The sequence below is a fragment of the Rhinatrema bivittatum genome, chromosome 2 (assembly GCF_901001135.1).
Source record: "Rhinatrema bivittatum chromosome 2, aRhiBiv1.1, whole genome shotgun sequence".
NCBI lineage: Eukaryota > Metazoa > Chordata > Amphibia > Gymnophiona > Rhinatrematidae > Rhinatrema > Rhinatrema bivittatum.
Window position 1 is genome coordinate 8,731,764 of NC_042616.1, and position 18,791 is coordinate 8,750,554.

The following is an 18,791-nucleotide window of genomic DNA, read 5'->3' on the forward strand; positions in this document are numbered from 1 at the left end:
TGGTGTGACCTCATCTTGTGTTCATATATCATACACAAACAGAATGCTGGGGATTATTAGGAAAGGAATGGAGAATAAAACAGAGAATATCATAATGTCTCTGTATCACTCCATGGTGCATCCTCATCTTGTGTTCATATATCATACACAAAGAGAATGCTAGGGATGATTAGGAAAGGAATGGAGAATAAAACAGAGAATATCATAATGCCTCTGTATCACTCCATGGTGCATCCTCATCTTGTGTTCATATATCATACACAAGCAGAATGCTGGGGATTATTAGGAAAGGAATGGAGAATAAAACAGAGAATATCATAACGCCTCTGTATCACTCCATGGTGCATCCTCATCTTGTGTTCATATATCATACACAAACAGAATGCTGGGGATTATTAGGAAAGGAAGGAGAATAAAACAGAGAATATCATAATGCCTCTGTATCACTCCATGGTGCATCCTCATCTTGTGTTCATATATCATACACAAACAGAATGCTGGGGATTATTAGGAAAGGAATGGAGAATAAAACAGAGAATATCATAATGCCTCTGTATCACTCCATGGTGCATTCTCATCTTGTGTTCATATATCATACACAAACAGAATGCTGGGGATTATTAGGAAAGGAATGGAGAATAAAACAGAGAATATCATAATGTCTCTGTATCACTCCATGGTGCATCCTCATCTTGTGTTCATATATCATACACAAGCAGAATGCTGGGGATTATTAGGAAAGGAATGGAGAATAAAACAGAGAATATCATAATGCCTCTGTATCACTCCTTGGTGCGACCTCATCTTGTGTTCATATATCATACACAAACAGAATGCTGGGGATTATTAGGAAAGGAATGGAGAATAAAACAGAGAATATCATAATGCCTCTGTATCACTCCATGGTGCATTCTCATCTTGTGTTCATATATCATACACAAACAGAATGCTGGGGATTATTAGGAAAGGAATGGAGAATAAAACAGAGAATATCATAATGCCTCTGTATCACTCCATGGTGCATCCTCATCTTGTGTTCATATATCATACACAAACAGAATGCTGGGGATTATTAGGAAAGGAATGGAGAATAAAACAGAGAATATCATAATGCCTCTGTATCACTCCATGGTGCATCCTCATCTTGTGTTCATATATCATACACAAACAGTATGCTGGGGATTATTAGGAAAGGAATGGAGAATAACACAGAGAATATCATAATGCCTCTGTATCACGCCATGGTGCATCCTCATCTTGTGTTCATATATCATACACAAACAGAATGCTGGGGATTATTAGGAAAGGAATGGAGAATAAAACAGAGAATATCATAATGCCTCTGTATCACTCCATGGTGCATCCTCATCTTGTGTTCATTTATCATACACAAACAGAATGCTGGGGATTATTAGGAAAGGAATGGAGAATAAAACAGAGAATATCATAATGTCTCTGTATCACTCCATGGTGCATCCTCATCTTGTGTTCATATATCATACACAAACAGAATGCTGGGGATTATTAGGAAAGGAATGGAGAATAAAACAGAGAATATCATAATGCCTCTGTATCCCTCCATGGTGAGACCTCATCTTCAGTTTTGTGTGCAGTTCTGGTCATCGCATCTCAAGAAAGATAGCAAATGTCGCTTACCTGTAACAGGTGTTCTCACAGGACAGCAGGATGTTAGTCCTCACATATGGGTGACATCATCAGGATGAAGCCCAATCACGAAAACTTCTGTCAAAGTTTCCAGATCTTTGACTGGCCCCTACTGGGCATGCCCACATGGCACTAACCCTGCAGCCAGCAAGGGTCCCCCTTCAGTCTTGTTTTGAAAGCTACAGGTAGAACCGAAAAATAAAATAAGAAAACGAACCCAAAACCGCGAGGCGGCAGGCAGGTTTCATGAGGACTAACATCCTGCTGTCCTGTGAGAACACCTGTTAGAGGTAAGCAACATTTGCTTTCTCACAGGACAAGCAGGATGGTTGTCCTCACATATGGGTGAGTACCGAGCTGAGGATGTCCGAACATGCACCAAATGTACCCAACGGCGTGCAACAGGCACAACAACTGGGGTGGAATTTGATAGAGGGTATCCTGAACCCCACCGGGCAGGCGGAAGGGTGTTGGTACGTCACGTTGGAAATAGGTTACGCAGGACAGATTGACCAAAGATGGAATCCTGTCTTCCGGCTTTGTCCAAGCAATAGTGGGCTGCGAAAGTGTGGAGTGAGCTCCAGGTGGAAGCCCTGCAAATTTCAGGAAATGGCACTGATTGTAGGTGTGCCACTAAGTCGCCATGGCCCTCACAGAGTGTGCTTTAACATGGTTTTGGAAAGGAATGCCTGCTTGCTGATAGCAAAAAGATATGCAGTCCGCCAACCAGGAGGAGAGAGTCTGCTTACCCACAGGTTGCCCTATTTTGTTGGGATGGAAAGAGACGAATAACTGAGTGCTCTTCCTGTGGGCAACTGTACGGTCTAGGTAGAACGCTAGAGCCCGTTTACAGTCGAGGGTATGCAGAGCCTGTTCCCCTGGGTTGGAGTGGGGCCTGGGGAAGAAGATAGGTAGTATGATGGATTGATTAATGTGAAACTCCGAAACTACCTTAGGCAAAAATTTAGGGTGAGTGCGGAGTACCGCCCGGTCCTGCAGGAGTTTAGTGTAAGGCAGATAGGTAACTAGGGCCTGTAACTCACTAACCCTGCGAGCTGAAGTGATAGCTAAAAGGAAAATCACTTTCCATGTGAGATATTTTAGGTCACAGGAGTGAAGAGGTTCGAATGGAGGTTTCATGAGTCGACCGAGAACCAGATTAAGGTCCCAAGAAGGGGCCGAAGGACGCAAAGGTGGCTTGATATGGAGCAAGCCTTTAAGAAAGTGTGTTACGAGGGGTTGTACCGATATAGGGGCATCCCCGACACCTTTATGGAAGGCGGCTACCACACTGACGTGCATTCTGATTGAAGAGGTCTTTAGACCTGATTCCAATAAATGCCAGAGATAGTCCAAAAATCTTGGGATTGGACAGGAAAAGGGATCAAGGGACTGTGAAGAACACCATGATGTATACCTTTTCCATTTATAGGAATAAGACTTTCTTGTGGAAGGCTTCCGTGAAGCAATCAGGACACGAGAAACCGAATCTGAAAGGTTAAGTGGCTGAAGGATTAACCTTTCAACATCCATGCCGTCAGGGACAAGGTCTGAAAATTGGGATGGTGTAGACATCCATCGTTCTGAGTGATCAGAAGTGGGTCCTGTCCCAAGGGAATGAGCCTGCGGATGGAGAGATCCTGAACTATGGGAAACAACACTTGGCGTGGCCAGTAAGGTGCTATCAGGATCATGGTTCCCTTGTCCTGACGTAACTTCACGAGAGTCTTCGAAAGAAGAGGAAGTAGAGGGAATGCATAAAGCAGACTGGCTGCCCACGAGAGGGAGAATGCATCTCTGGGCTGAGAGCGCTTGCTCCGAATGAGGGAGCAGTAATTGTTTACTTTGTGGTTCTGAGGGGACGCAAAGAGGTCCATTTGGAGATAACCCCATTGCTGAAAGAGGGAGGTCGCTACTGAGGGATTGAGCAACCACTCGTGCGGTTGGAAGACACGACTCAGTTTGTCTACCAAGACATTGTGTACTCCCGGCAAGTAGGTGGCCCTGAGGTACATTGAGCGGGAGAGCGCTTCTGCCCAAATCTGCGCAGCTTCCTGACACAGAAGGAAGGAGCCTGTGCCTCCGTTTGTTGATGTACCACATGGCCACCTGATTGTCCATCTGAATCAGGATGACATGATTTGATAGGCAATCCTGAAAAGCTCTGAGAGCATATCGCATTGCTCGAAGCTCCAGGAAATTTATCTGGTGTTTGGCTTCCTCTGGAGACCAAGATCCTTGTGTCTGTAGATCGTGCACATGAGCTCCCCAGCCGAGGTTGGAAGCATCGGTGGTGAGAATGAGTTGAGGATCTGGTAGATGAAAAGGTAGTCCCTGGAGGAGATTGTTGTGATCTTTCCACCAGGCGAGAGACAGACGGAATGCGTCGGTGATGTGGACAATGGTTGACAGAGGCTGAGTCACCTGAATCCATTGTGACCTCAGAGTCCAATGCATGACTCTCATGGCCAGGGGGACCATTGGTGTGAGATGGACTGAGGACGCCATGTGTCCGAGAAGGACAAGGAATTGTCGAGCTGTTGCTGTATACTGAGACTGCAACTAGTGAGCGAGAGACACGAGGGTTTACACACGTTGTCGAGGTAGAAAGGCTTTTGCTTGTAAGGTGTCCAAGTCTGCCCCAATGAAGGACAAGGTTTGAAATGGGACTAAATAGGATTTTTCGTAATTGACGAGAAGTCCTAGAGAAATTAGAGTGTGTAGGGTCAAATCCAGGGACGATCGAGCGGCTTGCTGGGTTGGAGCCCTGATTAACCAGTCGTCTAAATAGGGGTAGATGTGAACACCTTCTTTCCTGAGAAAGGCTGCGACAACTACGAGACATTTGGTAAAGACTTGTGGTGCCGATGCTAGGCCGAATGGAAGCACTCGGTATTGATAGTGCCTTGGGCCTACTAAAAACCTGAGGTACTTGCGATGAGTTGGAGCTATCGCAATGTGTGTGTATGCGTCCTGGAGGTCCAGAGAGCAGAGCCAGTCTCCTCTTTGTAGAAGAGGTAGAAGCGAGCCCAAGGTTACAATCTTGAACTTTTCCCGCTGGAGGTACTTGTTGAGGGCACGTAGGTCCAGAATTGGACGAACTCCCCCGGATATTTTGGGGATCAAAAAGTACCGGGAATAGAACCCTAGGCCTTGTTGCAAAAGAGGAACGGGTTCTATTGCTCTTAACTGGAGAAGAAGGGAAACCTCCTGCTCCAGGAGGACAGAGTGGTCGGTTACACTCCATGCTTGCAGAGGTGGTGAGTCCGGTGGAAGAGCAAGAAGGTTTAGGTGATAACCCTGAGCAATGATTGCTAGCACCCATTGGTCGGTAGTGATTGATTGCCACATGTTGTGAAAGTGGCACAATCGACCTCCCACTGGTATGCTTGGCAGAGGAATCAGGCTGCTGCTCTCCAAGTGAAAGTCAAAAACCTGAAGCAGGCCCCGGCTGGGGAGCTGCTTGTGGCTTTTGCTTCTGGGGCTGGCAAGGCTGAGATTTTTGATAAGGCCTCGCAACTCAGGACCTTGTTGGTGGGGGATAATATTGCAACTCCCTCCTTCTCGGTCTACCCTCAAATACCATCAAACCCTTACAAATGGTTCAAAACGCCGCTGCCAGAATACTTACAAACTCTAATAAAAGAGATCACATCACTCCAATCCTTCATAACCTACATTGGCTTCCTATTAACCACAGGATCCTCTATAAAGTGCTCACAATTATTCACAAAGCAACATACAATCTTGCTCCGATCATATTAAGCACCCAACTCCAACCTCATACTTCATCCAGACCAATTAGAAGCGCATACAAAGGCACATTGCAAGCCCCTCAAGTAAAATCATCACTGAGCAAAAGAGCACTATCTTCAGGAGGCCCCCACCAATGGAATGCGCTCCCCCCAGATCTAAGACTAGAACCAAGTCATCAGGAGTTCAAAAAAAAGCTAAAAACATGGCTTTTCCGTCAAGCCTTCCCAGATATCTAATGCTACCTAATCAAGTCTTTTAACCCAAATCATGGGTTATCTCACTGTTTTTTCCTATTACAATTTTTTTCAACTGCACCTTAATTTTTGAGCTCTTTCATCTTTGTATTTATACTGTACTCACACCCCATTTTCTCTATCTCTTTTATATTTTTTTCTATATAATATTTATTACTACATTACTATGTTTAATTGGTTATCTATTCTATTTGTTCCATAATTATTGTTAGTTCTATTGTTACCTGTTTTATTGTTCAACTGTTCTATGTAAAGCCCACTACTCTTTTTGGGCATTTAAAAGTTGTATGTAAACCGGATTGATTTGTAGTTCCTACAAGAACTTCGGTCTATAAAAATTAAAAATAAATAAATAAATAAATAAATAATACTTCCTTGGGAGGAAGAATGACTTCTTAGAGTCCTTCTTGAAGGGCTGTCTAGAAGGGAAGTCAGAAGGTATCGATGAGAGCTGTTTGAGGGTCTCATGATGGTCCTTTAATTCAGCCACTATTTGCTGAATCTGTTCACCGAATAGATTATCTCCTATACAGGGCAAGTCAGAGAGCCTGTCTTGTACTTCTGGGCAAAGGTCAGAAGACTTGAGCCAGGCCCAGCGTCTTGCCGAAATGGCAGTTGCAGACACTAGTGGAGGTGTCGAAAATATCGTAAGCTGTTCTTATCTCATGCTTTCCTGCCTCAAACCCCTTGTTGACAAGGGTTTGAAGATGTTCTTGGAATTGGTCAGGCAGGGTTTCAGAGAAGTCCTGTATTTGCTTGAAAATGACCCTGTTGTATTGGGTCATGTACAGCTGGTAAGAAGCAATTCTAGAGATGAGCATGGCCCCTTGGAACACTCGACGACCAATATTGTCTAGGAATTTGTGTTCCTTGACAGGAGGGGCAGAGGAGTGTGGCTTCATCCTTTTTGCTTTCTTTTGAGCTGATTCTACCACAACTGGGTCAAGCTGAGATTTCTGAAAGCCAGGGGCTGACTGTACTAGATAAGTAGTGTCAGCCTTTCTGTGTACTGGGGCAATGGATCCAGGGTTTTTCCAGTTCTTTTTGAGGAGGTCAAGAAGAACTTGATGAATGGGAATAGAAGTGATCACTTTAGGGGCATCCAGGAACTGGAGAAGCTCCATCATCTGGTGCCTATCATCTTGCTCCGTCTGAAGCTGAAAAGGGACCAATTCCGACATTTCCTTCACAAAATTAATGAAAGTGAGGTCCTCTGGAGGAGAACGCTTTCTACTTTCAGTAGGAGAAGGAGGTGAAGGTAAATCAATGGTGTCTGTGGAAGTATCATCACCCCAAGTGTCTTAAGGATCAGCAGGCTGACCAGTAGGACGAGAAGGGGGTTGGATAACTGAAGGGCCCGGCTGAGGCTCTGAGAAAATCGAAGGAATTGCCGGGGGCATCGTGTACGCCCTGGGGGGCATCGGTGCCGGCATCGAAGACATCGATGGCGCCGATGTGCGTATCGCCCCCGATGAATGAATCGGTGGCGAGGGACGACATGGCATCGATGGCTGAGGCAATACCCCCGAAGGAGGAATGCAGAACGGTGTTTCTCCTCCCGATGAAGCTGTCATCGGGGAGCGCACCGGAGCCATCAGAGACCCGGGAATCACCGGTGGAAGGGCAGTCATGAGCGCCTCCATCCAGGATAGCAGTGGTGCCAGAGCTGCTGGAATCGGGTCAGTGACCAGTTCCACTCTCGGTGCCGGTGTCAGTGCCGGAGGAACCTGGAGTCGTTGCATCGACTTGTCGATGGCCTCCTGGACCAGCCGGTCCAGTTCTTCCCGAAGACCTGGGGCGATTAGGCCCGGCTCCATGACGGAAGAGGGAGGCTGAGGCACAGTCGGAGGGACCACCTTTACAGGCGGAATCGCGACTCCCAAACCCCGATTGGGTGAGGGTGGCCTCGATGTCCCGGTCGCAAGAGTGGTCGGTGCCGTTCCTGGACGGGGCTTCTTCGGTGGTGGCTCGGACGGTGGCTCGGTCAATGATTTCCCTCCCTCGACTGTCCGAGACGTACGATGCCGATGGCGATGTTTCTCCCTACGATCCCCTTGATCTTGAGGGGGAGAAACGGGAGTCGTTGGCCGTGGAGACGTCGATGGTGGGCGGTCACCAGACGATTGTCGATGGTGGTGCGACTTCGGTGCCGGTTCCGATGACGACGATGTGATGGACGGCGTTGGGGTGTGAGCATGGAAAAGGAGTCCCATAGAAACATATAGAAACATAGAAATGACGGCAGAAGAAGACCAAACGGCCCATCCAGTCTGCCCAGCAAGCTTCACACATTTTTTCTCTCATACTTATCTGTTTCTTTTAGCTCTTGGTTCTATTTCCCTTCCTCCCCCACCATTAATGTAGAGAGCAGTGATGGAGCTGCATCCATGTGAAATATCAAGCTTGATTAGTTAGGGGGTAGTAGGGGTAGTAACCGCCGCAACAAGCAAGCTACACCCATGCCCATTTGTTTTAACCCAGACTATGTTATACAGCCCTTATTGGTTGTTTTTCTTCTCCCCTGCCGTTGAAGCAGAGAGCTATGCTGGATATGCATCTAAAGTGAAGTATCAGGCACATTTGGTTTGGGGTAGTAACCGCCGTAACAAGCCAGCTACTCCCCGCTTTGTGAGTGTGAATCCTTTTTTCTTCTCCCCTGCCGTTGAAGCTATGCTGGGTATGCGTGAAGTATCAGTTTTTCTTCTCCCCTGCCGTTGGAGCGGAGAGCTATGCTGGATGTGCATCGAAAGTGAAGTATCAGGCACATTTGGTTTGGGGTAGTAACCGCCGTAACAAGCCAGCTACTCCCGGCTTTGTGAGTGCAAATCCTTTTGTGAGTGCAAATCCTTTTTTCCACATTTCCTCTTGCTGTTGAAGCTTAGAGTGATGTTGGAGTCACAGTAACCATGTGTATGTTTATTGAATAAGGGTATTGTGTCCAGGCAGTAGCCATCATTCTGGCGAGTCACCCACTCTTCATTGGCGGCCTCTTGACTTTATGGATCCACAGTGTTTATCCCACGCACCTTTGAAGTCCTTCACAGTTCTGGTCTTCACCACTTCCTCCGGAAGGGCATTCCAGGCATCCACCACCCTCTCCGTGAAGAAATACTTCCTGACATTGGTTCTGAATCTTCCTCCCTGGAGCTTCAAATCGTGACCCCTGGTTCTGCTGATTTTTTTCTTATGGTAAAGGTTTGTCATTGCCTTTGGATCATTAAAACCTTTCAAGTATCTGAAAGTCTGTATCATATCTCCTCTGCTCCTCCTTTCCTCCAGGGTGTACATATTTAGATTCTTCAATCTCTCCTCGTACGTCATCCGATGAAGATCCTCCACCTTCCTGGTCGCCCTTCTCTGTACCGCTTCCATCTTGTCTTTGTCTTTTTGTAGATACGGTCTCCAGAACTGAACACAGTACTCCAGGTGAGGCCTCACCAAGGACCCGTACAAGGGAATAATCACTTCCCTTTTCTTACTTGATATTCCTCTCTCTATGCAGCCCAGCATTCTTCTGGCTTTTGCTATCGCCTTGTCGCATTGTTTCGCAGACTTCATATCATTAGACACTATCACCCCAAGGTCCCTCTCCTGCTCTGTGCACATCAGCCTTTCCCCCCCCATCGAATACAGTTCATTCGGATTTCCACTCCCCATATGCATGACTTTGCACTTCTTGGCATTGAATCTCAGCTGCCATATCTTCGACCACTCTTCCAGTTTCCTTAGATCCCGTCTCATTCTCTCCACTATTCTCTATTCTGGCTTTGCGACCTTTTGGTGTCATAAGGGCACATTTGGTGCAAGTCAGGACATCATGCTCACGGCCTAAACACATTACACAGACTCTATGAGGGTCTGTGATAGACATGGTGCGAGTACAGTCCGGGCACCGACGAAAACCTGATGCCATTGCCATAGAAAAAATCAAGCTGCTGTACGGTCGACGGGCCAGTAGGCCGCGAGGGCCAAACTCGACGGTAATCGACGAAAAAACGGTGAAAAACTTACCGGAGTACCACGGCCTGAGAAAGTTAGAGGAGGGACCCCTGTGGGGCAATTTAATTTTTATTAAGTCCGTGAGGAAAATTCCTGTCAGGAATCTCTTCAGAGCTCCTAAACCGCGAGGCTACTGCTGCGCGGAAAAAAGAAGACTGAAGGGGGACCCCTGCTGGCTGCAGGGTTAGTGCCATACTGGGCATGCCCAGTAGGGGCCAGTCAAAGTTCTGGAAACTTTGACAGAAGTTCTGGAAACTTTGACAGAAGTTTTCCGTGATTGGGCTCCATCCTGATGATGTCACCCATATGTGAGGACTACCATCCTGCTTGTCCTGTGAGAAATAGCAGAGTTAGAAAAGGTTCAGAGAAGGGCGACCAAGATGATAAAGGGGATGGAACAGCTCCCCTATGAGGAAAGCCTAAAGAGGTTAGGACTCTTCAGCTTAGAGAAGAGATGGATGAGGGGAGATATCATAAAGGTCTAAAAAATACTGAGTGGAATGAAACAAGTAAACATTAATCAGTTGTTTAGTCTTTCAAAAAGTACAAAGCTGGAGGACATTCAATGACACAACATAAGAACATAAGGACATAAGATAGGCCATACTGGGTCAGACCAAGGGTCCATCAAGCACAGTATCCTGTCTCCAACAGTGGCTAATCCAAGTCACAAGTACTTGGCAAGTACGCAAACATTAAATAGATCTTGTGGTATGAATGCCGGCAACAAGCAGTGGCTATTCCCTATTGATTAATATCAGTTTATGGACTTCTCCTCCAGCAACGGTTCCAAACCTTTTTTAAACCCAGCTACACTAACTGCCTTAACCATATCCTCTGGAAATGAATTCCAGAGCTTAATTGTGTGCTGAGTGAAAAAGAATTTTCTCCAATTTTTTTCAATGTCCTACTTTCTAACTTCATGGAGTGTCCCCTAGTCCTTGTATTATCCAGAAGAGTAAATTACCATTTCACATTTACCTGTTCAAATCCTTTCATGATTTGCTAGGCCTCTTTTATATCCCCCTCAGCCGTCTCTTCTCCAAGCTGAACAACTCTAACCTCTTTCACATTAGTAGGTGATGCATTTAAGACAAATAGGAGAAAATATTTTTTTACTCAATGCATAATTAAACTCCGGAATTCCTTGCTGGTGGATGTTGAAAAAGCTGTTAGTGTACCTAGGTGTGAGGAGGACTGAGTGATATCTTGTGGGCTGGAGCAGGAATCACACTGACTGCAGCCTATTCTCATGCAATTTAACTTTTACCTCAAATGCATTGATAGGCATATTTGTATCATTCTCATGCAATTTAACTTTTACCTCAAATGCATTGATAGGCATATTTGTATCATTCTCATGCAATTTAACTTTTACCTCAAATGCATTGATAGGCATATTTGTATCATTCTCATGCAATTTAACTTTTACCTCAAATGCATTGATAGGCATATTTGTATCATTCTCATGCAATTTAACTTTTACCTCAAATGCATTGATAGGCATATTTGTATCATTCTCATGCAATTTAACTTTTACCTCAAATGCATTGATAGGCATATTTGTATCATTTGTATCTAGTTAAAACCCCTGCTTCTTTTCTCTATTCCAAGTTATATTACTCCCTTGTTTTATTGTAACTGCAACCCTTTACTTTCACTTATATATTGTTTAACATTACTACTACCTCTATAATTTATTTTATTTATTGTTATTTATGACCTCTTGTTACCTCTTCACTTGTTAATTGTAAACCGACATGATGCGATACCCATCGCGAATGCCGGTATAGAAAAACTTTAAATAAATAAATAAATAAAATAAATAACTTTTATGAACATAATCAGAAATTAATACTAACAGTAACTGCCTACCTTATCATTATACTTCCAACACAACTTCTCAGAGAAGGTCAGGAACTCCTAGTCCTGGAGACGTGGGGGGCCTCCTGATCCCAGCTCGGCTCACATTCTTATTCCCCTTCCCCAGGACTCTCTCTTCCTTAGGAGTTAAGGTGGTCCAGGCTAAATGCCTGGTCCCACGCATGCAAAGAGGAGGAAAACAGGGGCACTTCAATTCATATCTCCCCCCCCCCCAGCTTGGACCCATTGGTCTGAGCATTTTTCGCTTCCCCTGTATCCCATCCAGAAAAGTGCCTCACATCCCCAATCCCCCTCATCTGGCCTCCAGCAGCAAGGCTTGGAATCGGGGTTCTAGGGTCATGCTCACCCCGCACATTAGGGTTACCCAAACAAGACTGGTACCATCATCCGCTGGGTCCTTCTCCCAGGGGGCACCCATAGTTCTTTTTTGGAGTCCATCTGGAGCTCAGACTTCCACTTTTCCTCTGCTAGGACTCTTGGGACTTCGTTTGGCTGCTGCTGTTGCAGTTTCTCTTCTTCTTGTCTTCCAACTTTTCTTTCTATCCTGCAGCCTCTTGGTTCCCAATTCTCTTTCCACACTTGGAGCTCTTTCTCCGAAGAATCTTGGAAACGACACTCAGCAGACGTCTTCTTCTCATCCTGGCTACCACAGAGGTCTGGCTTCTCTGACAACATTGTCCCATTTCACTTTCTTTATTGGTATCTCCGCGCTGCTTCAGGTTTCTCTTTCAGTGTCCAAATAGCCAAGTTCCCTTCAGAAATGGCTTCCTGTAATAAATAGGGCAAGGTTTACCAATTTTCTTTCAGCTGCTTCTAAGTGAGTTGTAAAATGGCCTACACCAACCTGGTGTAGGCCATTTTACAACTCACTTAGTTTCCTCAAAACACCTTTCATGGTGCCTAAAGGCGAACACTTTACAGCAAGAATCTCTTTTGCCAGAGCGGATCTCTCAGCGTCTTGGCTGATTTTAAACTTTCCCATTACATGTTGCTGTTCTGACTTCAGCTTGAACTTCCAAAGCTCTATCACCTCTGTTTTCTCCTTCTTGGCGTACTCAAGCTGGTTTTCCCCGGAGTCCTTCTCTCTAAAAATCTTTTACACCCCATTAACTTCCTTTGGATGAGACTCTGCAGCGTTTTTTAAACTTTTTTGCCTTCTGCTGATCTCATTTTCATGCTCCTGGTTCAATAGAGCACTTTGTGCACACCACTGACTTCTTCTATCCCAAAAATAGAAGGGGCCGCTGCAATATCATCATACTGAGCGCCCATTTTCCTAACGCGTGCACATCCAGCTCTCCTGGGCGCCTCATGCCACATTTAAATAACCTGCCGTGTAAAAGAGCATCGCCCATTTTGCGTGTACACTGTGCACCCAGAAATTTAGGTTTTTGATTCTCAGCCCATTTGATTTTCCTTTAACTTTTATCACCACAAGCAGTAGCTCTTAATATCACAACGATACTAAGTAAGAGTAACCAAAGACTCACGCTTTGACTTAATGCCAGCTCCAGGGCTGGCGCTAAATTTCCCATGTCGGGAGTAATAGCTAATAGACTCATCTACATAGTATTTACATGTGATGGGATCTGTTAACCATGCGTTGTTTGGATGTGCTAATCCCCTTCTTACATCGGGTGTTAGTCTAGCATGTCCAAAACACAAATCCAACTGCAGATTAAAAGCTAGGCTGAGTGCACTTTATTGCATTGGCTCAAAGTGTCTCCGGCATCCATTAGTTTAGAAAACTCTAATTTATGCCAAAGCTCTAGTACTTCCCTCGTCTGCAGGCTTAGGTATAACTCTAGGTCCTTATCTTAGCCTGGACAGCAGCCACCTTCTCTGCCAGGTGGTCCTGGGATGCAGCAATGTCTCTTTCTAGTGCCTCCTTCACCTGCACGTATTCACCTCCTGCTGCCTCAGTGCTTTTACCTCTTGTGCATGGTTCTTTTCAGTGTCTGCTGCATAGCATCAAACGTTTCCCAGGGCACAAGATCCATCTGTGCTGCTTTTACTTCCTGCAGCTGCTTCAGAGTATTGCTCAGTTCCTGCACCCGATGCATGACAACATTTCAGACTGCAGTCTCTCACCGTTCCCCCTTCACTGCCTCCTGACGTCTCCTGCTCCATTAGCTGCTGCCTGAGCTCCTTCACCCTGGCATGGAGACGCTGCTCCAGTTCCTGGGTGCTCACCATAGACTGTCCTTGAGGTGGATGCCCTCCTGGAAGGTGTCCAACTCCTGCTTCTGTCCTTGGTGATTGCACCTTGAGCACACACACAGACACACACACATTGGTAGTTTCAGTGTCTCTGTAGGGACATTGCCTTGTTTATGCACAGCTCCTTTATACCACTAGTTTTCTTTCTCTTTTCTTTTCTTCTTCTATGTAAAGGTAAAAAAAACCCCTCCTGCTTTTCCAGTGCTAACTTCACTGCGAATGAACCCTAACTGCAAGCGGAGCTTGCCTCCTTAGTCTGCTGAAAACCTAACCCTAACTTCTTTGCTGGCCCCACAGAACACTCTCTGTTTTAAAGGCAGTTTCCCTTCTTTTTTTTTTTTTTTCTTGTGCGCTCTTCTTGGAACCAGCAGGCTTTAATGTTTCACTGCTCTGCAGCCCTCCTAGTCCGTTCCTTAGGCAGGGGAATACAAACTTTTTTTTTCTTTCTGCTTCTACTTCTGTGTGCTCTTGTGCACACTGCTTTGCCTCCAAACTGCTTGGCAGGCCACACACCCAACAAACTTTCATTTATAGTCTTCCCTGGAGACTTGGCTTTCTCTCTGTGCCTTGCACAGAGAAAATCCCCGACCTGACACCATACGTGAGGATGACTGAGCGATATCTAGTGGGCCGGAGCAGGAACCACCCTGACTCCAGCCCATTCTCATGCAATTTCAACTTTTATCAACATAATAAGAAAATGTTGCTAATAATAGTTGCCAACCCTTACAGTTTACTTCTAAGACAACTTCTCAGAGAGGGTCAGGAGCTGCCTTCTCCTGGAGACGCGGGGCCTCCTGATCCCAACTTGGCTCACATTCTTATTCCCCTCCCAGCAGGGTCCTGCCCACAGAGCTCTTTCCCTCTGTAGGACTGAAGGTGGCCCAGGCTTGAACAAGTTCCTGGAAGAAAAGTCCATAAAACAATATTAAGGCAGAGTTGCAGAAATCCACTGCTTATTCTTGGGATAAGCATGATGATATTTATCTACCCCTTGGGATCCTGCCAGGTACTTGTGACCTGGACTGGCCACTTCTGGAAATAGGATACTGGACTTGATGGACTTAGTCTAACCCAGTATGGCAAAGCTTTGCTCTTATGCCCTCAGTGGGGGCGGCTGGTAGGCTCTCAATCTTAACCAAAAGGCCAAGACGTTTCTGTCCTCAGTTCATAGCTCAAATTCTGTGCTGGGTTTATACCCCAAAAATAAGCCTGAAGAGCAATTGTAATAAGGACTGTATCTCTGATCACCTGCCCCAATCCTTCCCACCCCTTCACTCATCCCTTCCCTGTCTTCCCTCCCTTCTTACCTACCCCTCCCTTCATGTATCGCCTCTCTCCTCCTCCTTCCCAACGTACCTCTCCTCTCAGTCAACCTCTTCTCTCTCGGGCCTCGTCTTCCTGTGCCTGGGAAACCTCACCAGCCTGTCCACTGCTGTTGCTGCTGCCATCACTGTGCCCCGCTACCCCTTATTCCACTACCTGAGGCCTCCTGCAGTGGGGAAGCCCATCCCCCAGCTCCTGTGGGCTTTGCTCTGGTGCCCCTGCAAGTCTAATGCTCCCCCACAGTCCCTTAAATGTTATAAAATAGAGAGAAGTACATGTAACGATGCTAATTATTACTGTTCTAATTCCAGCATTACCTGCCTTACTTCTGGAAGTACAGATGACAGCAGCTTTGGCAAAAAGTAAGAGACTCAGATAACTACTTATTTAAAATATACTCATAGAACATAGAAATGACGGCAGAAGAAGACCAAACGGCCCATCCAGTCTGCCCAGCAAGCTACGCACTTTATCCATTTTTTTTTTTAATCTCCCCCCCCCCCCCTTTTTTTCTCCCTCCCACCCATCACTATTGGCTTCCAGCACCCTCCGGCCCCAATTCCCTTCCACCCCTCCACCAATGCAGAGAGCAGCGCCGTATCCGCATCCCAGTGAACATCCAGCTCAAACAGGGGTAGCAACCGCCTGCAACAAGCGGCCACACCCCTGCCCCATACTCTTACCCACCTCTGTTTTGTTTGTTTGTTGTTTTTTTTGTTGTTTTGGTTTTTTTTTTGTTTTTGGAGATGGCAGCCCTCCATCCTTCCGCTCCGTGAAGGTGGAACACAAACCACTGGCCACATTGCGCTCCGTGAATGCCTCTGTGACTACTGCCGCTCCGTGCAGTGTTTTACCGCCTCCTCTATATTTACGCCCACTAGACTTGATGGATCCACAGTGTTTATCCCACGCCCCTTTGAAGTCTTTCACAGTTTTAGACTTCACACTTCCTCCGGAAGGGCATTCCAGGCATTCCACCACCCTTTCCGTGAAGAAATACTTCCTGACATTGGTTCTTAGTCTTCCTCCCTGGAGCCTCAGCTCGTGACCTCTGGTTCTGCTGATTTTTTTCCGACGGAAAAGGTTTGTCGCTGTCTTTGGATCATTAAAGTTTTTCAAGTATCTGAAAGTCTGAATCATATCACCCCTGCTCCTCCTTTCCTCCAGGGTGTACATATTTAGATTCTTCAATCTCTCCTCGTATGTCATCCGATGAAGATCCTCCACCTTCTTGGTCACCCTTCTCTATACCGCTTCCATCTTGTCTTTGTCTCTTTGTAGATACGGTCTCCAGAACTGAACACAGTACTCCAGGTGAGGCCTCACCAAGGACCTGTACAAGGGAATAATCACTTCCCTTTTCTTACTCGATATTCCTCTCTCTATGCAGCCCAGCATTCTTCTGGCTTTTGCTATCGCCTTGTCGCATTGTTTCGCAAACTTCATATCATTAGACACTATCACCCCAAGGTCCCTCTCCTGCTCCGTGCACATCAGCCTTTCCCCCCCCCCTATCGAATACAGTTCATTCGGATTTCCACTCCCCATATGCATGACTTTGCACTTCTTGCCATTGAATCTCAGCTGCCATATCTTTGACCACTCTTCCAGTTTCCTTAAATCCCGTCTCATTCTCTCCACTCCTTCTGGCGTATCCACTCTGTTGCAGATCTTAGTGTCATCCGCAAAAAGACAAACCTTACCTTCTATCCCGTCCGCAATGTCGCTCACAAAGATATTGAACAGGACCGGTCCCAAAACCGATCCTTGCGGTACACCACTTAAAACCGCTCTCTCTTCAGAGAAAGTTCCGATTACCATCACACATTGTCTTCTGTCCGTCAACCAATTTGCAATCCAGGTCACCACCTCGGTACTCACTCCTAAGCTTCTTGTTTTATTCACCAGTCTCCTGTGCGGAACCGTATCAAAAGCTTTGCTGAAATCCAAGTAGATGACATCGAGCGCTCTTCCTCGATCCAATTCCTTGGTTACCCAGTCAAAAAAGTCAATCAGATTTGTCTGACAGGATCTTCCCCTGGTGAATCCATGTTGCCTCTGGTCCATCAATTCTCCTGACTGTAGTTAGTTCACTATTCTCTCTTTCAGCAGTGACTCCATTACTTTTCCCACCACTAACTGGTCTAACTAACTGAGGCTAACTGGTCTGAAGTTGCCAGCCTCCTCCCTGTTCCCACTCTTGTGAAGCGGGACCACCACCGCTCTTCTCCAATCTCTTGGTACCACTCCTGTTTCTGGGATCTATTGAACAGGTCACACAGCGGACCCGCCAGAACATCTCTGAGCTCCCTCATTATCCTTGGATGAATCCCATCAGGCCCCATGGCTTTGTCCACTTTCAGATTCTTTGGCTCTTCCCATACATTTTCTACTGTAAAAGGATTTTCATCTATTCCACTTCCCTCCAGTTTCTTGTTGTGTAGAGATGGTCCTTCTCCAGGGTCTTCTTTAGTGAACACAGAGCTGAAGTATTCGTTTAATATTTCTGCTATTTCTTCGTCTCTCTCCACACATTGATCATTACCACCTTTCAATTTCACTATACCACTTTGGACCTTTCTCTTTTCGCTGATGTATCTGAAAAATGTTTTGTCACCATTTTTTATCTCCTTGGCAATCCTCTCTTCCGCTTGACATTTTGCCAACTTGATTAATTTCTTTGTCTCCCTCAGTTGAAACAAATATTCTTCTTTGTGCTCCTCCCTTTGGGATCTTTTATATTTCTTGAACGCTGTTCTTTTAGCTTTAATTTTGTCAGCCACCTCCTTTGAGAACCAGATAGGTTTCAATTTTCTTTTGCTTTTCTTTACATTTCTAACATATAGAGCAGTTGCCTTGGTGATTGCTCCTTTTAGATTGGTCCACTGCTGATCCACATCTCTCTCATTCTCCCATCCTTTTAGTTCTTCCTCCAGGTACTTCCCCATTTCCTCAAAGTCTGTGTTTTTGAACTGTAAAACTTGGGTCTTTGTGGTTCTTTTCCATATTCTTTTAGTGATATTAAACCATACCGTTTGATGATCACTGGTGCTGAGGTGGGCACCCACCTGGACATCAGAGACATTATCTGCATTAGTGAGCACTAAGTCGAGTATAGTTCCTTCTCTCGTGGGTTCCAATACCATTTGTTTGAACAAAGATACTTGCATGGCATCCACTATCGCTCTACTATTTTTAGTTTCTGCAGATGGGATTTTCCAGTCTACATCTGGCATATTAAAGTCACCAACTCTGCTAAGTAACATTATCTATCCATACGGAGGCCTGTGTTATGTGCAGAAAGGGATTTGCTTTCTAAGCATTGTTGCATGAAGTATGGGAAGAACGCCATATGGGAGACTGCATCCGTCCGTCCGTCTGTCTGTGACCTCATATCACAGGTACAATGACGGGAGGTAGGAGGTTATGCTTTGGTGAGATCTGAGAGTGTGGGGTCATAGCTGCAATTCCTGAGTTTCACATTGGTTGATCAGACACGGCCGGGTCTACAAGAAGCCACCGCACACCTGTACACTGAGAGGGAAGATCCCTTTTCTGCTTGTTGGTTAGTTACCCATCTCCCTTCCCCCCACCTTTTCCTAGATTACACAATACACAAAACCTTATATTACAAAGAACTGAAATTTTAATGTAAAGGAAAGCAAATGATAAATAAGTGTAGCTGAG

At 45.7% G+C, this 18,791-nt stretch overlaps 1 protein-coding gene across 1 annotated transcript in view; it reads left to right on the forward strand.

The window, feature by feature from the left end:
• LOC115083483 (mucin-5B-like) overlaps positions 1–18,791 on the forward strand; it is a 58,479-nt gene that overhangs the window by 36,712 nt on the left and 2,976 nt on the right. Inside the window, exon 3 of the mRNA XM_029587339.1 lies at positions 15,416–15,466. Within this exon, the coding sequence (XP_029443199.1) occupies positions 15,416–15,466 (51 nt within the window). The remainder of the gene's footprint in view (positions 1–15,415; positions 15,467–18,791) is intronic.